The sequence below is a fragment of the Paramisgurnus dabryanus genome, chromosome 20 (genome assembly GCF_030506205.2).
Source record: "Paramisgurnus dabryanus chromosome 20, PD_genome_1.1, whole genome shotgun sequence".
Lineage (NCBI taxonomy): Eukaryota > Metazoa > Chordata > Actinopteri > Cypriniformes > Cobitidae > Paramisgurnus > Paramisgurnus dabryanus.
In genome coordinates, this window is record NC_133356.1 from 4,708,666 (window position 1) to 4,724,311 (window position 15,646).

General features: G+C 43.4%; 1 protein-coding gene across 1 annotated transcript in view; it reads left to right on the forward strand.

Moving 5' to 3' along the window:
• cdh23 (cadherin-related 23) overlaps positions 1-15,646 on the forward strand; it is a 373,711-nt gene that overhangs the window by 128,684 nt on the left and 229,381 nt on the right. The window contains exons 7-8 of the mRNA XM_065296107.1: positions 2,018-2,212; positions 2,311-2,439. Of these exons, the coding sequence (XP_065152179.1) occupies positions 2,018-2,212; positions 2,311-2,439 (324 nt within the window). The remainder of the gene's footprint in view (positions 1-2,017; positions 2,213-2,310; positions 2,440-15,646) is intronic.

Below are 15,646 nucleotides of genomic sequence, written 5' to 3' on the forward strand. Positions count from 1 at the left end.
AAGCACACTTCACATCTCACTCTGAATTTCACTCCACATCTATTCTCACAGTTCAATGAAGCACACTTCACATCTCACTCTGAATCTCACTCTTAATACCACTCTTAATGTCAATCAAAAGATCAATTTTAATTTCACTCCACATCTCATCCCACAGCTCAATAAAGCACACTTCACATCTCACTCTCAATATCACTCCACATCTCACTTTTGATCCCACTCTTAATCAAAATCTGAAGATCACTTTGAATATCACTCTACATCTCATCCCACAGCTCAGATAAGCACACTTCACATTTCACTCTGAATCTCACTCCACATCTCACTTTTAATCTCACTCCAAATCCCACTCTTAATCTTAATCTTAATCTGATCTTAATCTTAATCTTAATCTCACTTTACCTCTCACTTTGAATCTCACTCCACATCTCACTATTAATCTCAATCTGAAGATCACTTTGAATCTCACTCTACATCTCATCCCACAGCTCAAATAAACACACTTCACATCTCACTCTGAATCTCACTCCACATCTCACTCTTAATCTCACTCTAAATCCTACTCTTAATCTCAATCTGAAGATCACTTTGAATCTCACTCCACATCTCACCCCACAGTTCAATAAAGCACACTTAACATCTCACTCTTAATCTCACTCCACTTCTTAGATCATGCTTTACATCTCATTCTCAACATCGTTCCACATCTGTTTCATTCACTTTAAATTTCACCCACATCTCACTCCAAATCTCACTCCACATCTTGAATCATGCTTAACATCTCATTCTGGATATCGCTCCACATCTGTTTTTTTTTCTCTTGGCAAGACTGTTTTATGTAAACTGAGTTTTCTCTGTGCCACAGTGTTCACAGGGACCAGAAAGCTAATAACTAGAACCCTCTGAACGTCTCCCTTTCTCAGACTTTCAGCTTTGGGAATAATCTCCTCTAACATACTGCAGTTAAAAGAGGCCGGGGAGTCCCTGCTGTATTTGCAGTTTTTAATACCATTAGATATGCCTTCTCTCTCACTCATGCAATCCTTTTCTTCTTTCATTCTTCCTATTTTATATTCGTCGGTTTATCCTCAAACCATTATATTTTAACTCTATATTCAGATCAGTGTGTTTTGTTTAGTTGGTAAATATCCTTAGATGTATCTTTTATGTTCTCAGTATATAATTTGTCATTTTAAAACTAAACACTGTTATGTTTTAGTTAGTTTGTTGGTGGCGATCATGAACTTTAGTGTGGACGGGAAGAGTTTGAGAGGTTGTTATCAGGATGAGAGGAGTTTGAATTCACTGTCCACATCTATCTTCGTTCCTTCTGTCTAATCCTCTTTTCTCTTTCACTTTTATCTTTTTTCCTTCTTATACTTCTCATGCTTTCTTCCTCTTCAATAGTTTGTCTGAATCTTTTCTAATCCTTTCTTTTCAAAGGATAGATCTCTTCTGTTTTATTGAAAGAGATAAGGTCTGAGTGCTTGCTGGAGTACAACTTCTTTCTCTCAAGAAGGATCTTTCCGATGGGTTTTAGCCATTTTTTATTTGCTGGGACCATTGTGCTATTTATTGAAAATCGTTTATATGTGTGTTGGTTAAAGAAATAGTTCACATAAAAATAAACATTTGTCATCATTTATTCACCCTCACGTTGTTCCAAACCTGTATAAATGTCTTTGTTCTGGTGAACACAAAGGAAGATATGTGGAGCACTGTTTGTAAGCAGACATTTTTTGAGCACCACTGACTTCCATAGTAGGAAAAAAATACTATGAAAGTCAATAGTGCTCCAAAGCTGTTTGGTTACATATATTGCACAAAATATCTTCCTTTGTGTATAGCAGAACAAAGAAGTTTATACCCGGTTTGGAACAGAGAGGGTGAATAAATTTTTCATTTTAATTATTTTTTATACATAACTTAATTTCCCCTTGACACCAAAGAAGTGAACATTATTGTATATTTATGATGTAGAGAATGATCTCTCTTGGTTGACTCTGTGTTTGTGCAGAACACTCCGGTGGGAACGTCAGTGCTTATGGTGAATGCCACAGACCCGGATCAAGGTACGGGCGGCAGCGTGCTCTTCTCCTTTCAGCCGCCCTCTGCGTTCTTCTCCATCGACGGGGCTAGAGGGATCGTCACCGTGACAAAAGGGCTGGACTATGAGACCACAACCGCCTATCAGCTCACGGTTAATGCCACGGTAAGAGAAACACAAGCACACAAGCTGTGAATTTATTGTGGATCTTTTTTGTCTGTTTAGCAGCTACAAAAGATGTGTATCTGTTTTCTCTGTAATAGGATCAGGATAAACGTCGTCCTCTCTCTAGTCTGGCTAATTTGGCGATTACCATCACTGATGTTCAGGACATGGACCCCATCTTCACCAACCTCCCCTACAGCACTAATATAATGGAGAACGCACCACCAGTCAGTAAACACATACACACACACAGTTTTTCCACATTTCTTGTGTTCAGGATTACTTGGGCGGGGCTAAAACGTTGTCTCGATGACACACCGGAGCCACCGAGCATGGCTCCGCCCCTAACACAATCACAAGCATCCATTCAGGTTGTAGCCGTATTTCAAAGTTGAGAACAGAGAATCTTGCATATTTTTCACAGATTTTAAAGTCATTAACTTTTTTTAATAATTCAGATTTGGCTGGGTGTTTTATATCACATTTTTCTGTGGTGTCACAAACTGAGAACACAATTTTATCAATATTAATAAAATATTGTTAACTCATTCCCCGCCAGCCTGATTTTCACAAAATTTCTTCTCTAAATATATAAACATACAATATATTCAAATTGATAGAACAGACCCTTTGCTTTTAAACAAACAAACAAACAAAATGGGAAAAATGTATCAAATTATCTTCATTTGTTCTCTTTTTAAAATCTCTTAAATATGGGTAGGTTTCTTAAAAAAATACCACATTTTGAGCAAAAAGCTGAAATAATTGCATTTTTGTAAATGAATTTAGTTGGAGATCAGATTCAGATCTATAATCAAAACATACAGAGTTTAAAATGTTGTTAAATTATGTTTTGCTTCAGTTTTTCATAAATTGTCCATCTAGTTGATAATAGTGTAATTACAGATTACCGTAAAAACCATAGACTGTAGAAAAAGATGGACGACGCCCGTTCGCTCTCTTCCATTGGTGAAAAGTGAAGCCGCCAGTGTCCCGATACGGCGCTGACGTTTTGTTTCTTGAGTCTGCGCAGTAGCGATTTCGGGACCAGTCCTGCGCAGTAGTGAGCAGAAAGGAAAGCCCCGAAGCAAGGCCCCGCCCTCGCTCTCGCAGAATGCCCATATCACAGCTGTCAATCAAGACGTGACACCACCGTTTTTACAGCATTAAATAACTAACTAAAAACAAACTTATTTTAAAAACAAACTTGAATTTACATCAGCGTGATAAAAACTACAGTAAATGACAGAAACCAGCAGAAAATTATTTCTAGTATGATTTTCAAAACCTAAAAATAAAGATACTATAAAGAGTTATTCACAGCAATGCCATAGACAAACACTTTTTGGGTCCCCCCAAAAAACCTTCAGGTCAGTTTATTTAAAAAGCATTTCTTTCTACTCTTTCGTAGTCTATAAAACCATTTTTTATAAATGTTAAAGCATCTTTATTAAACCATAAAAGCATTGCGTAGCACCTTTATATTGAAGAGTGCTTCGCCTAGATGGCATTTTAGGAACTTAAGACACAACCATGATATTCAGACAAACATTAACTACATGTACAGTTTTAACATTGAAGGGATGAGACAGAAAGAGAGAAAGATTGACTGAAAAATGGAGATGTGTTGAGTAAATAGACTATAATTAAAAGAGAAGCAATCATTACACCTGTGAACTCTCTCTGGATTACTCCTATAATTATGATAGTTTTATACTCTGACCTGTTTAGTATGTAAAGGTCATTTTAACCTAGATTTAAGAATACAATTACCACAGGCCATTTATTCTTTTGTTCGTGTATTCATTGCCGTAGGGCTTTTGCAGATATATTTGTGTTTTTGTTTCATTGCTTGTGTATTTTTCCCCAAAATGTATTTTCCAATACATCTGTCTGCAGAACATAGCCTTAAACTAGTTTTGCAAACGGTTAAGAATTGTTAGCTAAACTTTAATGTACTAACATAAAGTGGATAACTACATTGATGTGACTGTACAGTATGTCAGGGACCAATGATTTTAACAAGATCAATATTTCCTAAAGGAAAAAGTAAAGCTTTTAAGTCAGAGAAAGAATAGTGTTAAATTGATCTTGATCTTTTGAAATAAAACATCTTGAACTTAAAGGGCACATATTATACCCATCTTTACAATATGTAATATAAGTCTCAGGTGTGTCCAGAATGTGTCTGTGAAGTTTCAGCTTAAAATCCCCCACAGATCATTTATTATAGCATGTCCAAAATGCCCCTATTTGAGTTGGAGCAAAAACGCACTGTTTTGTGTGTGTACCTTTAAATGCAAATGAGCTGTAAGTCTTCACTCCCTTACCAAAAGAGATGCTTTGTTTAAAATAGATTTGATTTTGCAAAGAAGCACAGAAAAAATAGCAGACAACGTCCAATTCACATAGGCAGAAACTATGGTAACACCAGGCTGTCAGTCAGCGGCCATGGGCGTGGCTTTAGCAGTGTGACATCACATTGCTAAGAGAATCAAAACAGCATGTCTAGTGAGACTGCTTTGGTTTAATGAGGATTAAAAAAGAAGGTGTGAATAGATTTATTTCATTGTAGGGTGGCTGAGTTCACACACTGCCAACAAACAATTATGGCCGAACACCTTGTAAAAGTGGATTTTGTATAATGGGTGCCCTAAAGGACTTCATATTATTTAAAACAAAGCAAATATTTACAGAAAACATAACGTTTTGCTGTGTTATTTTCAACCCAGCATTGGTTCAAAAAGCAATTGGATGTAATTTAACCTATGCTGGGTTGTTTAAACCTATTGTTGAGTCAAATATTAAAATGTATTGGGTTAATTTAACCTAACAGCTGGGCTTATCCCTTTTTGACCCAACACTGGGTTAAAAAAGTGTATTGATATACACCGCCACTGTCATATAAAATCACCTATATCTTGTTATAACTGCATGGCTTCAGGTGTGTTTAGAGAACTATCTGTTTTTGTGTAAACGTTCTCTTTTTTCTTTCTTTTTATTCCTCCTGTCTTTCTTTCATCCGTTCTGCACGCATGTTACCTTACGAGTATGTCCGAAGTAAAGTCTTGTGACACAGATATATCAACCATCTCTAAGAAGGTCAGGAAAAGTGAGAAAGTGATGTCCTGTGAGAAAGTGATGTCCTGACTAGTTGTCGTGTCTAAATCTGACAGCCGGCATCAAGCTCCTGGTGGACACGATTAATTTTGGCATTTCATTTCCTTTATCTTCTCCAGTCCATCCTTGCTTTTAGTTGTGGAGAGACACTCGGAAACAAAAGGCCGTCGCGATGAGAATTAGTCGTTCTAAACACGTGTGCCCTCAATACAGCGTGTTCATATAAAATGATGTTGACAGGTACATTTAGCCACACGCCGAGCGCGTAAACCTTATCTTCTCTCGCACACACACACATGCGCAGACGGAGTGCGTGTCAGCTCAGTCAGCGGGCCGCAGGCGAAGTGACTGAGTGGGTGTGGAGAGTTCTCAAGGCTCCTGACATTTACACGTAAACAGATATCAAACACACGCTGCTGTTGTGGGTCATCTGTCAAAACATATCGTTTAGCACATTTTAGCCTCTCTCTCTCTCTCTCTCTCTCTCTCTCTCTCTCTCTCTCTCTCTCTCTCTCTCTCTCTGTCTTTCTTTCACCTTCAGTATTATTATTCCTATTCATCCTCAGGAAAATGAAGTATGACCGTACTAATTAACTGATGACACGCTTTATAATAAGGTTCCTTAAAGGTTATTTGTTGGGCTGTGTGGTTCTGTAATAATCCAGCGTTGGGTATAAATGGTGCAACCATAGGTGTTGGGTTAAATTAACCCAAAAGTGTTCATATTTGCCCAACAATGGGTTAAAACAACTCAATGCATTCAGTGCATTCAAGATACTGTACACATTTATGGATCAATCCTATGATATTTAAAGGGATAGTTCACTTTAAAATGAAAATTCTGTCATCATTTACTCATCCTCATGTTGTTATAAACCTGTATGAATTTCTTTTGTCTGATGAACACAAAATAAGATATTTTAAGAAATGATGCTAAACCAGTCCTTCCAGAAATTTTATTTTTGTGATTGTTGCGGGGAAAAATACTTGATCTTGCAGCACGTTTCTTAAAAAATGCGATGGAATATGCGGGATATTTATGCAATGAAATTGCGGGAACTTGCAAAAAACTTTTGCAGCTTTTCAATGATGTTAACATCACATAATCACATCAGTTCATAACGTTCCCATGGCAACAGGGGACATGGCTGCGCTTGTGTGAGGTAAATGCAACATTTTTCAACTTAGCTAAGATATATGTAATTTTTGCTACAAAAATGCAGAGATTATGAAATCATGCAAGCCCCGCATATTTTGCGCACGGAAATCTGCAATTGATGCTGCGAAAGTGCGGCGTATTTATAAAAATGCGTCCCCCGCATAAATATGCGGCCTTTGTCTGATTATGCATTAAATCATGCGATTGCATAATCGTGTTTTTCTGGAGGGACTGGTAAACGCACAGCAGATAGTAACCATTGACTTCCATAGTAGGAATAAAAAAATTAGTTTATTTAATGGGTACCGTCAACTGTGTGCTTAACATCATTTATCAAAATATATTTTATATACTTCCAAAAAATATTTTTTCCTACTATGGAAGCCAATGATCACTATCTGCTGTGTGTTTACCATCTTTTCTCAAAATATCTTCTTTTGTGTTCATCAGAAAAAAAATAATTCGTACAGGTTTAAAACAACATGAGGATGAGTAAATGATGACAGAATTTTCATTTTAAGGTGAACTATCCCTTTAAAGGTGCAGTATGTAATTTTTAGAAGGGTCTCTTGACAGAAATGCAAAAGAATATACAAATCTATATCATTAGTGGTGTATAAAGACCTTTTAATAATGAAGCATTATGTTTTTATTACCTTAGAATGAGACTTTTTTTTATCTACATACACTGATGTTCCCTTACGTGGAAGTCGCCATTTTGTGCCGCCGTGTTTCTACAGAAGCCCTTAACGGACCAAGTTTTTTACTAAGTTGTCTCCAATGATGAGATGTTTTTCGTGACAGCTACCGTAGCTTCTCTATGTGTTTTAAAAGTGAGGGGTGAGCAGTTGGTTGCAATTTGCAACCTCACCACTAGGTGCTGCTAAAATGTACACACTGCACCTTTAATCTGCTAACTCAAAGCTCTACCAATTGAGCTTTAGAAACTTTTGCTTACAAAGATATTATTTTCTCTACATGTAATGCAACTTAAGCAGCAAAGAAGGCCATCAGTGGCCACTATTTGCAAACTACAGATGCTAACCGTCCAAACGTTAAACCTTACAAGAACACACGTCCTGCGCTGCGTTTACCTACAAGTATTCACCTGCCAAATGGGCAAAAGTTTGACAAAGGGTAAAAGGGAGAGCAAGATGATGTTTGGCAGGAGAAGCGGAGATCTTTTGCGCCGTTGTTTGCCGTTTTCTTTTGTCAGGGTGACATTTAAAGGCTTTTTAGGGCCAAACACAATTTGGCTGTCAAGCGCTTGATCTGAGATGGTGGAAGAGAAGAGACAGGAGAGATGGAGGACGGACACGGCATCTGCTGGAAAAATGTTTAGGGATGAGAGAGAGAGAGAGAGAGAGAGATGCCCGTGCATGATTGAACATCCCACTTGCGCGTACGGCGGGAGAATAGCCGGCAAATTACTTCAGCCACACTTCATCCCCGCGTCCAGTCACTCTTAACTTTTGTCGCCCATTTCTCCGTCTCTTCTGTCGTTCTGTGGGTAAACGTGCTGTAATTGATTGTGTGCAGTGATGGTGGAGGAGTGTTGGCAGAAATGAAGCATAAACAGCTCTCAGACACTATTAGCTGGATCAATGGCGAATGCTTACGCTCTTTCTCTCTCTTTAAGTGTCTTCATTCAGGATCAAAGAGTTTTCTAAGTCTCGTTCTAGAATATTTCTCTGTTTGTTGTTTTTTACGTGTAATTTCATTCATTGGTTTTGAAAGTAGCAAACCCACGTTACATCTGCTGGATCTGGATAGAAAACCGTATAGAAAACCGTATAGAAATGTAATGGTGCATCGTTTGATTTTTAATATAAAGTATATGCATTATAATATAAACACTGTAACTATATTGTTAGTGGTGTATAAATACCTTACATAATGAGCTGTATTGTTTTATTACCTTAGAATGAGAAGTTTTTACATGGAAGTCACTGTCATGTTTCTACAGGTGCCCTAAATGGACAAACTGCTCTACAGAACGTGTTTTGTCACTACGTTGACTCAGACGATGACATTTTTGCCCTGTGGTGGCTACCTTAGCTTATTTATGTGTTTGGAAATGGAGGGGTGAGCTGTGCATTAAACCATCAGTTGCAATTCACAATACAACCACTACAAGACACTAAAATCTACACACAACACCTTTAAGTAAACTTTTGTGGTACATATATGCTACTTCTCAGATGAGGGACACTTGACTTGTCTTAATGAAACCCAAAGGATGAATTTAAAAAGTTAACAATGACCCAACTAACCCACAATATACAACACAAACAGCTGACAACTCAGGGCCGGATGCATACCGGAGCCACTGACTTCGGCATGGATCCGGTACGGATCTGGTCCGAAGTCGTTTGCTGTCTGGGAAGTTACATAATTTAATTGTCTAACTGGCAACATAAATGTATCATCCCAAGCGCGAATATATGTTTTTTAAGGCTTGTTAAGGCTGAAAATCAGTATACTACATAAATTTGAATCTTTCGTCATTCACCATTTTAAATTAGTTTGGGGCAAATGAGGACATGCATGGTTAGACTGCATGTACATCCATTAAATCATTTATAACGGAAAGTGAGAAACAAAATAAAAATGACTGATTACTTTCATATGACGTTGTTACAACATTGCTGTTACTAACTGGCAACGTCTGAAAGTAACATTGTGGTGACAAATGCAAAAATTTCACTTTTTTGGTTACTAAAACCAAAACTAGTTGCGTTGCTGAGACGAAAGTTTGGTCATCAGATTACATTGCAGTTGCGTAACAGACACATATTATGGTAAATCAGAATAGTAGATATAATATATATCTTTTTTTTTTTGTTGTTGTTTTGTTGAAATTATACTGAGCCCCTAAGGCGACATTGGAGTAAAAAAAATCAAAAGTTTAGTTTCACGTGCTCACACAAATCCTTCATGTGCAGATTTTTGCTGACTTTCGCTTTCACGAGCGCGCACGATAGTTTCAGGTGAGCACGCAAAGGTTTCACGTGCGTGCGCGATAGCTTCACGTGAGCACGCGAAACTAAAATGTAAAAAAAAATTCTGCACATGAAGGTTTCGCGTAAAAAGTTTATTAAACTAAACTTTATTTAATTTTTGCTCCATGTCCCCTTAGGGGCTCCGTAAAATGATCTTATAATGTTAAGTTGGGTTTTAAAAGAAGTGTCTGCAGTAAGATAGCATGCACACCAAAGCTTTTACGCCGGCGGCCGGCGTATGTTTTCAATTGTTTCCAATGGAAGCACAGCATTTTTAAAAAAGCCAGCAGCTGGTGTTTTTTTCCACGCTGACAGCCAGTGCTCGGCATTTTTCCACACTCAGTGCTAAAGGGGGATGCACACCAAAACTGTTTTGAAAAATGCTGCACTTCCATCAGAAACAATTGAAAACATGCGCCGGCCGCGGGCTTTAAAGCTTTGGTGTGCACGCCCCCTAAGCGCAGAGAGCTGAAAATGTTAAACTCTGGGTGAAAAGCTCAGCTCGTCAATGTCAGTTCTCACACAGCCGTCCAATCACAGTGTAGGAGGGGCGGGACCAATATCACAACAACCAACCGGCGCAACGTTCAACAACTGATAAACAAAGCGCTTAGCTGAAAAAGCTGGCATTCGATGTCCGCCGGGCGTTTTTGTCCAGGTAAAAACGCTTCGGTGTGTACGCCCCCTAAGAATCATTTTTCAAACACTGAATTGTTTCTCAATTATCCAAAGTCATCATTAAAAGTGATGCCTTCTAAAAAATCCTACATGAGAGATCACTGAAAAATCCCACCTGTCTCTGTTATAGCCTGAGACTGTAAACAGCAGCAAAAAAGTTTGTTCATTTGGAAAGATCTGTACTTTGAAGCAAGAAAACGTCTCGGGTTACGAATGTAACCATTGTTCCCCGAGAAGGGAACGAGACGCTGCGTCGCCGAAGCTACGCTATGGGAACGCCCTCTGCGTGATTGCGTCTGAAGCACGTATGTCAAATCAGTCCAATGGTCAAGTGACACGTCATAGGCGGGTGACGTGGGAACCAGGAAGCTATAAAAAGAGCACCCAGCAAGCCAACTTCAGCTAAATTGTGCCGAAGCAAGGCGAGACAGGGATGCAGGGAGTATGGCAGGGAGACGCAGCGTCTCGTTCCCTTCTCGGGGAACAATGGTTACATTCGTAACCCGAGACGTTCCCCTTCGAGGGAACTCGAGCTGCGTCGCCGAAGCTACGCTATGGGAACGATGTACCAAAACACCATACTACCAAATGCCTGTCTGTGTGTAAAAACGCGCACAGCTTAAGACATGAGCACCTGGGCTCCAGGCGTAGCACCAACATCTAACTCGTAAAACCGAACGAATGTGAGCGGAGAGGACCAGCCTGCCGCATCACAGACATCCTGCATTGAAGCCCCTAGCCACAAGGCCTTAGAGGCTGCCATACCCCGGGTAGAATGAGCCCTGACGGCGATAGGTGAAGGCCGTCCAGTGGTCTCATAAGCCAGAGAGATAGTCTCAACTATCCACTTACTGAGTGTCTGCTTGGTCGCCGGCAGGCCTTTCTTGGGCGAGCCAAAGCACACAAACAGTTGCTCAGACCTCCTCCACAAAGAAGATCTGTGAACATAGGCATCCAGTGCTCGCACTGGACACACCAAGTTAAGCTTTTCCTGATTCCTATCCCTAAATGGGGGAGGACAGAGGGCCTGAAGTACGACAGGTCGTGGCACATTAGTCGGTACCTTAGGCACATAGCTGGGCCTTGGGTACAAGAAAGCCTTAACCATCCCCGGTGCGAATTCAAGGCACGTAGGGGAAACCGACAGGGCCTGAAGGTCACCCACTCTCCTCAGAGAAGTGACTGCCAACAGAAGTACTGTCTTAAGTGCCACAAACTTGACTGGAACGGTCTCAATGGGCTCAAACGGAGCCATGGACAGACCTTCCAGCACAACGGCCAGGTCCCAAGCTGGGACCCTGGGTCGGACTACAGGCCTCAGCCTCCGAGTGCCACGAAGGAAGCGAACCACCAGCGGGTCTCTCCCAAGGGATTGCCCGACCAAAGGAACATGGTAAGCCGAGATGGCCGCCACATACACCTTCAGTGTAGAAGGAGATAACCCTGCGGTGAACTTTTCCTGCAGAAACTCCAAGACTGTACCAATTGGGCAGTTCACAGGGTCATGCAGGTGTTTGCTGCACCAGGAAGTAAAGACTCTCCATTTAAAGGCATAAAGCTTCCTCGTGGAGGGAGCTCTGGAGTGAAGAATGGTCTCAGCAGCCTCAGCTGAGAGACCAGATTCTATGAGTCTGGCCCCCTCAGTGGCCAGACCCACAGTTTCCATAACTCTGGGCGGGGGTGAAGAATCGAGCCACCCGCCAGAGAGAGGAGATCCCTCCTGACGGGTATTTCCCAAGGTGAGCCGTCGAGGAGGGACACCAGGTCCGAGAACCATATTCGGTTCGGCCAGAGTGGGGCAACCAACAACAAGCGGACGTTGTTGCGACGAACCCTTTCCAGAACTCCCGGGAGCAGAGCGATCGGGGGAAAAGCGTACAGCCGTAGCCTCGGCCATGGCTGAACCATGGCATCCAGACCCAGCGGTGCTGGATGTGTGAGAGAAAACCATAGCGGACAGTGTGTCGTCTCTCTGGACGCAAACAGATCCACTTCCGCCTGGTAAAATCTCGTCCAGATGGACTCCACCACCTGAGGGTGGAGCCTCCACTCCCCGGGCCTCAGCCCCTGTCTCGACAGGACGTCTGCTCCCTGATTCAGACACCCGGGAATGTACACTGCTCTGAGGGACAGCAACTTCCCCTGTGTCCACAGAAGGATATGCCGCGCCAATTTATACAAAGGGCGTGAACGCAAACCCCCCTGGTGGTTGATGTACGCGACTACCGACGTGTTGTCTGTCCGGACTAACACGTGATGGCCCCGCAGGTGAGGGATGAAACATCTCAGGGCGTAGAACACTGCCATCATCTCTAGGCAATTTATGTGCCAGCTGAGCTGTCTGGCCCCCCATAATCCATGAGCCAGATGGCTCCCCATAGTTGCTCCCCAGCCTGTGAGGGAAGCATCCGTTGTCAGCGTAACTCGACGGAACTGAGCCCCCAACATCAGTCCTTGGGAGAGAAACCATGGTCTCTTCCAAAGATCTAAGGCACGAAGACATCTGCGCGTGACCTTGATCAGACGGAACGGGTTGCCCCTCGGGGAAAACCCTTTGGTTTTGAGCCACCACTGTAGCGGTCTCATGTGAAGCAGCCCAAGGGGTATCACATTGGACGCTGCTGCCATGAGCCCCAACAACCTCTGAAATTGTTTTACAGTGTGTGACTGGCCTAACTTCACTCTGCCTACAGCCAAAAGAATGGATTCCACACGAGCAGGGGACAGATGTGCCTGCATTGTCGTTGAATCCCATATAACGCCAAGAAAAGCTGTCCTCTGTACTGGAGAGAGCATGCTTTTCTTTGCATTTAGCCTTAACCCCAGTTCTCTCATGTGGGTCAGCACAGCATCTCGATGCTGCGCTGCCATACTCTCTGATTGGGCTAAAATTAGCCAATCGTCTATGTAGTTTAAGACACGGATGCCCCGGAGTCGTAATGGAGCCAGCGCTGCATCCATGCACTTTGTAAATGTACGGGGTGACAGAGATAGACCGAAAGGGAGAACCCGATATTGGTAAGCCACGCCCCCGAAGGCGAACCTCAGGAATCTCCTGTGTTGCGGGAGGATAGATATGTGAAAATACGCGTCTTTTAGATCTCTCGTCACAAACCAGTCCTCGGATCTGATTTGTGTGACGATCTGCTTTATAGTTAACATCTTGAACTTTAGTTTTGCAACAGACCGGTTCAGATGACGTAGATCTAAAATCGGACGTAACCCCCCGTCTTTCTTTGGAACTATGAAATAGCGGCTGTAAAACCCTGACTCCCTGTTGTGAGGAGGAACACATTCTATGGCTTCCTTGCACAAGAGAGTTTTTACTTCTTGTTCCATTGTTAGAGTCTGCCCAGCACCCACTATGGTAGATAACACGCCGTTGAATTGGGGTGGCTGGTTGCAAAACTGAATTTTGTAGCCCTTTTCTATTATTTGCAGAACCCACTGAGACACGTTTGGCAGGAGTTTCCACGCTGCCAAATTTTCTATAAGGGGGACCAGCCTCTCGAGACTGGCTTTTTGTGTACTGCTTAAACTTTTCCCGGTGCCCTGAACCAAACTGGCAGGGTTCAACCTGGGTGATATTAATGCCTCCCTCCTCGGAGAGAGGTGTTGCGTGCCCCGCGCACGAGTCACACAAGAATATGAAGCCGCTGTGCCCCGAAACACACACCGCGGCGGGGTTAACACACTGGCATCCCGAGGGCATCGAGGAGAGACGGGCACCGTGTTGTGAGGTGACTGCCGGCTCTCCCCGATTGGGGGCTGCCCTCGGAAATATGACACTACGTCCCTCAGGACTTCTTTTTAGCCGACGCCTTCCTCGCCATAATAACAGCCCTCAGGTCTGTTTTCTGCTTGGATGATGTCTGAGCGCGACCGCCCGAACCCCAGTTTTTTTGAGGGGGACCACGAGTGGCAACACTATGCTTTTGCGATGCTCTATATGATGTCGATGGCTGCTCCCGCCCAGCAGCCCTATAATCAAGAGCACGGCGGGGGAGATAGCGTTCGAACGCCGCCGACTGCTTACGAGCCTCCGCAAATCTCTCGACGACAGTATTAACGGCATCGCCGAAGAGACCGGAGGGCGCAACGGGCGCGTCTAAGAGAAAAGCCCTATCTGAGGTTTTAAGCTCGGACAGATTAAGCCATAAATGGCGTTCCGTGGCTACGAGAGCTCCCATCGATCTACCCACGGCTTTCGCAGTTTCTTTAATCGCCCTGAGTGACACATCAGTGACTCGACGAAGCTCTTTAAATAAATCAGATGTACCCCCCGCCTCGGCATCTAAATCTTTAAGCAGTTCTGCTTGGTACGCCTGTAAGACAGCTAAGGTATGCAGTGAAGCCCCAGCCTGCCCTGCAGACTTATAAGCTTTACCCACTAAAGATGAGGTTAACCTAACCGGTTTCGTGGGAAGCGAAGGCGATTTTAATGATGACGCCGCAGCGGGGGAGAGATAGCTCGCAAAGCGTCTGCTCCACCCGGGGCATCGTTAAATATCCGTGCTCACCCATCCCCACAATGTTGGAATACATGGTGGCGTGAGGGGTATGAACACGGGCTGAATACGGAGCTTTCCATGATCTCGACAGCTCGCTGTGGAGATCAGGAAAGAAAGGCATGTTGCGCCGCGAAGGTTGAGGTTTCTGTTTTAAAAAGCGCTCATCTAACATACTCTGAGGACGCGCGCTCTGAGTCTCCGCCGGCCAGTCTAATTTTAAGCGAGCCACGGCATTAGTAACAACCTCCATCAAATCATCGAACGCGGGGGACGAATGAGAAGGCTCCTCAGCGTCCACCACGTCGACAGACATAATATCGACTTCCTCGGACGACGATAAATGCAAATCTGGGCTCCCACCCTGGGCGGAAGAAACCGCAGCGCGTGCTTCCGAATCCAGAGACGGGGCACTAGATCCCGCGGGTGAAGGCTGAGAAAGGGGGAGACCCGTCTCAAGCTCGTCCGCGAGATCTAGTTGTGATCCCCACGATCGCAGCTTCCGCTCTGCCTCGGCAGCAGCGGGGCCAGAACCGTGGGGAACACGCGGCTCCCCACCCTCCTCGAAGAGTGCGAGCCGCGAGCGCAACGTACGGAGCGGCATCCTATCACAATGTGCACAACCACCCCTCTCAAGAGATGATCGTGCGTGTTGTGCCCCGAGGCACATAACACAGAGATGATGCGAGTCCTCGCTCGTAATGAAACGAGGACACGGGGAAGCACACTCCTTAAAACTTTGTTTGGACTTAGACATGATAATGACACACACTCGCTTGCTGAGGCACAAAGAGCTGAAGTTGGCTTGCTGGGTGCTCTTTTTATAGCTTCCTGGTTCCCACGTCACCCGCCTATGACGTGTCACTTGACCATTGGACTGATTTGACATACGTGCTTCAGACGCAATCACGCAGAGGGCGTTCCCATAGCGTAGCTTCGGCGACGCAGCTCGAGTTCCCTCGAAGGG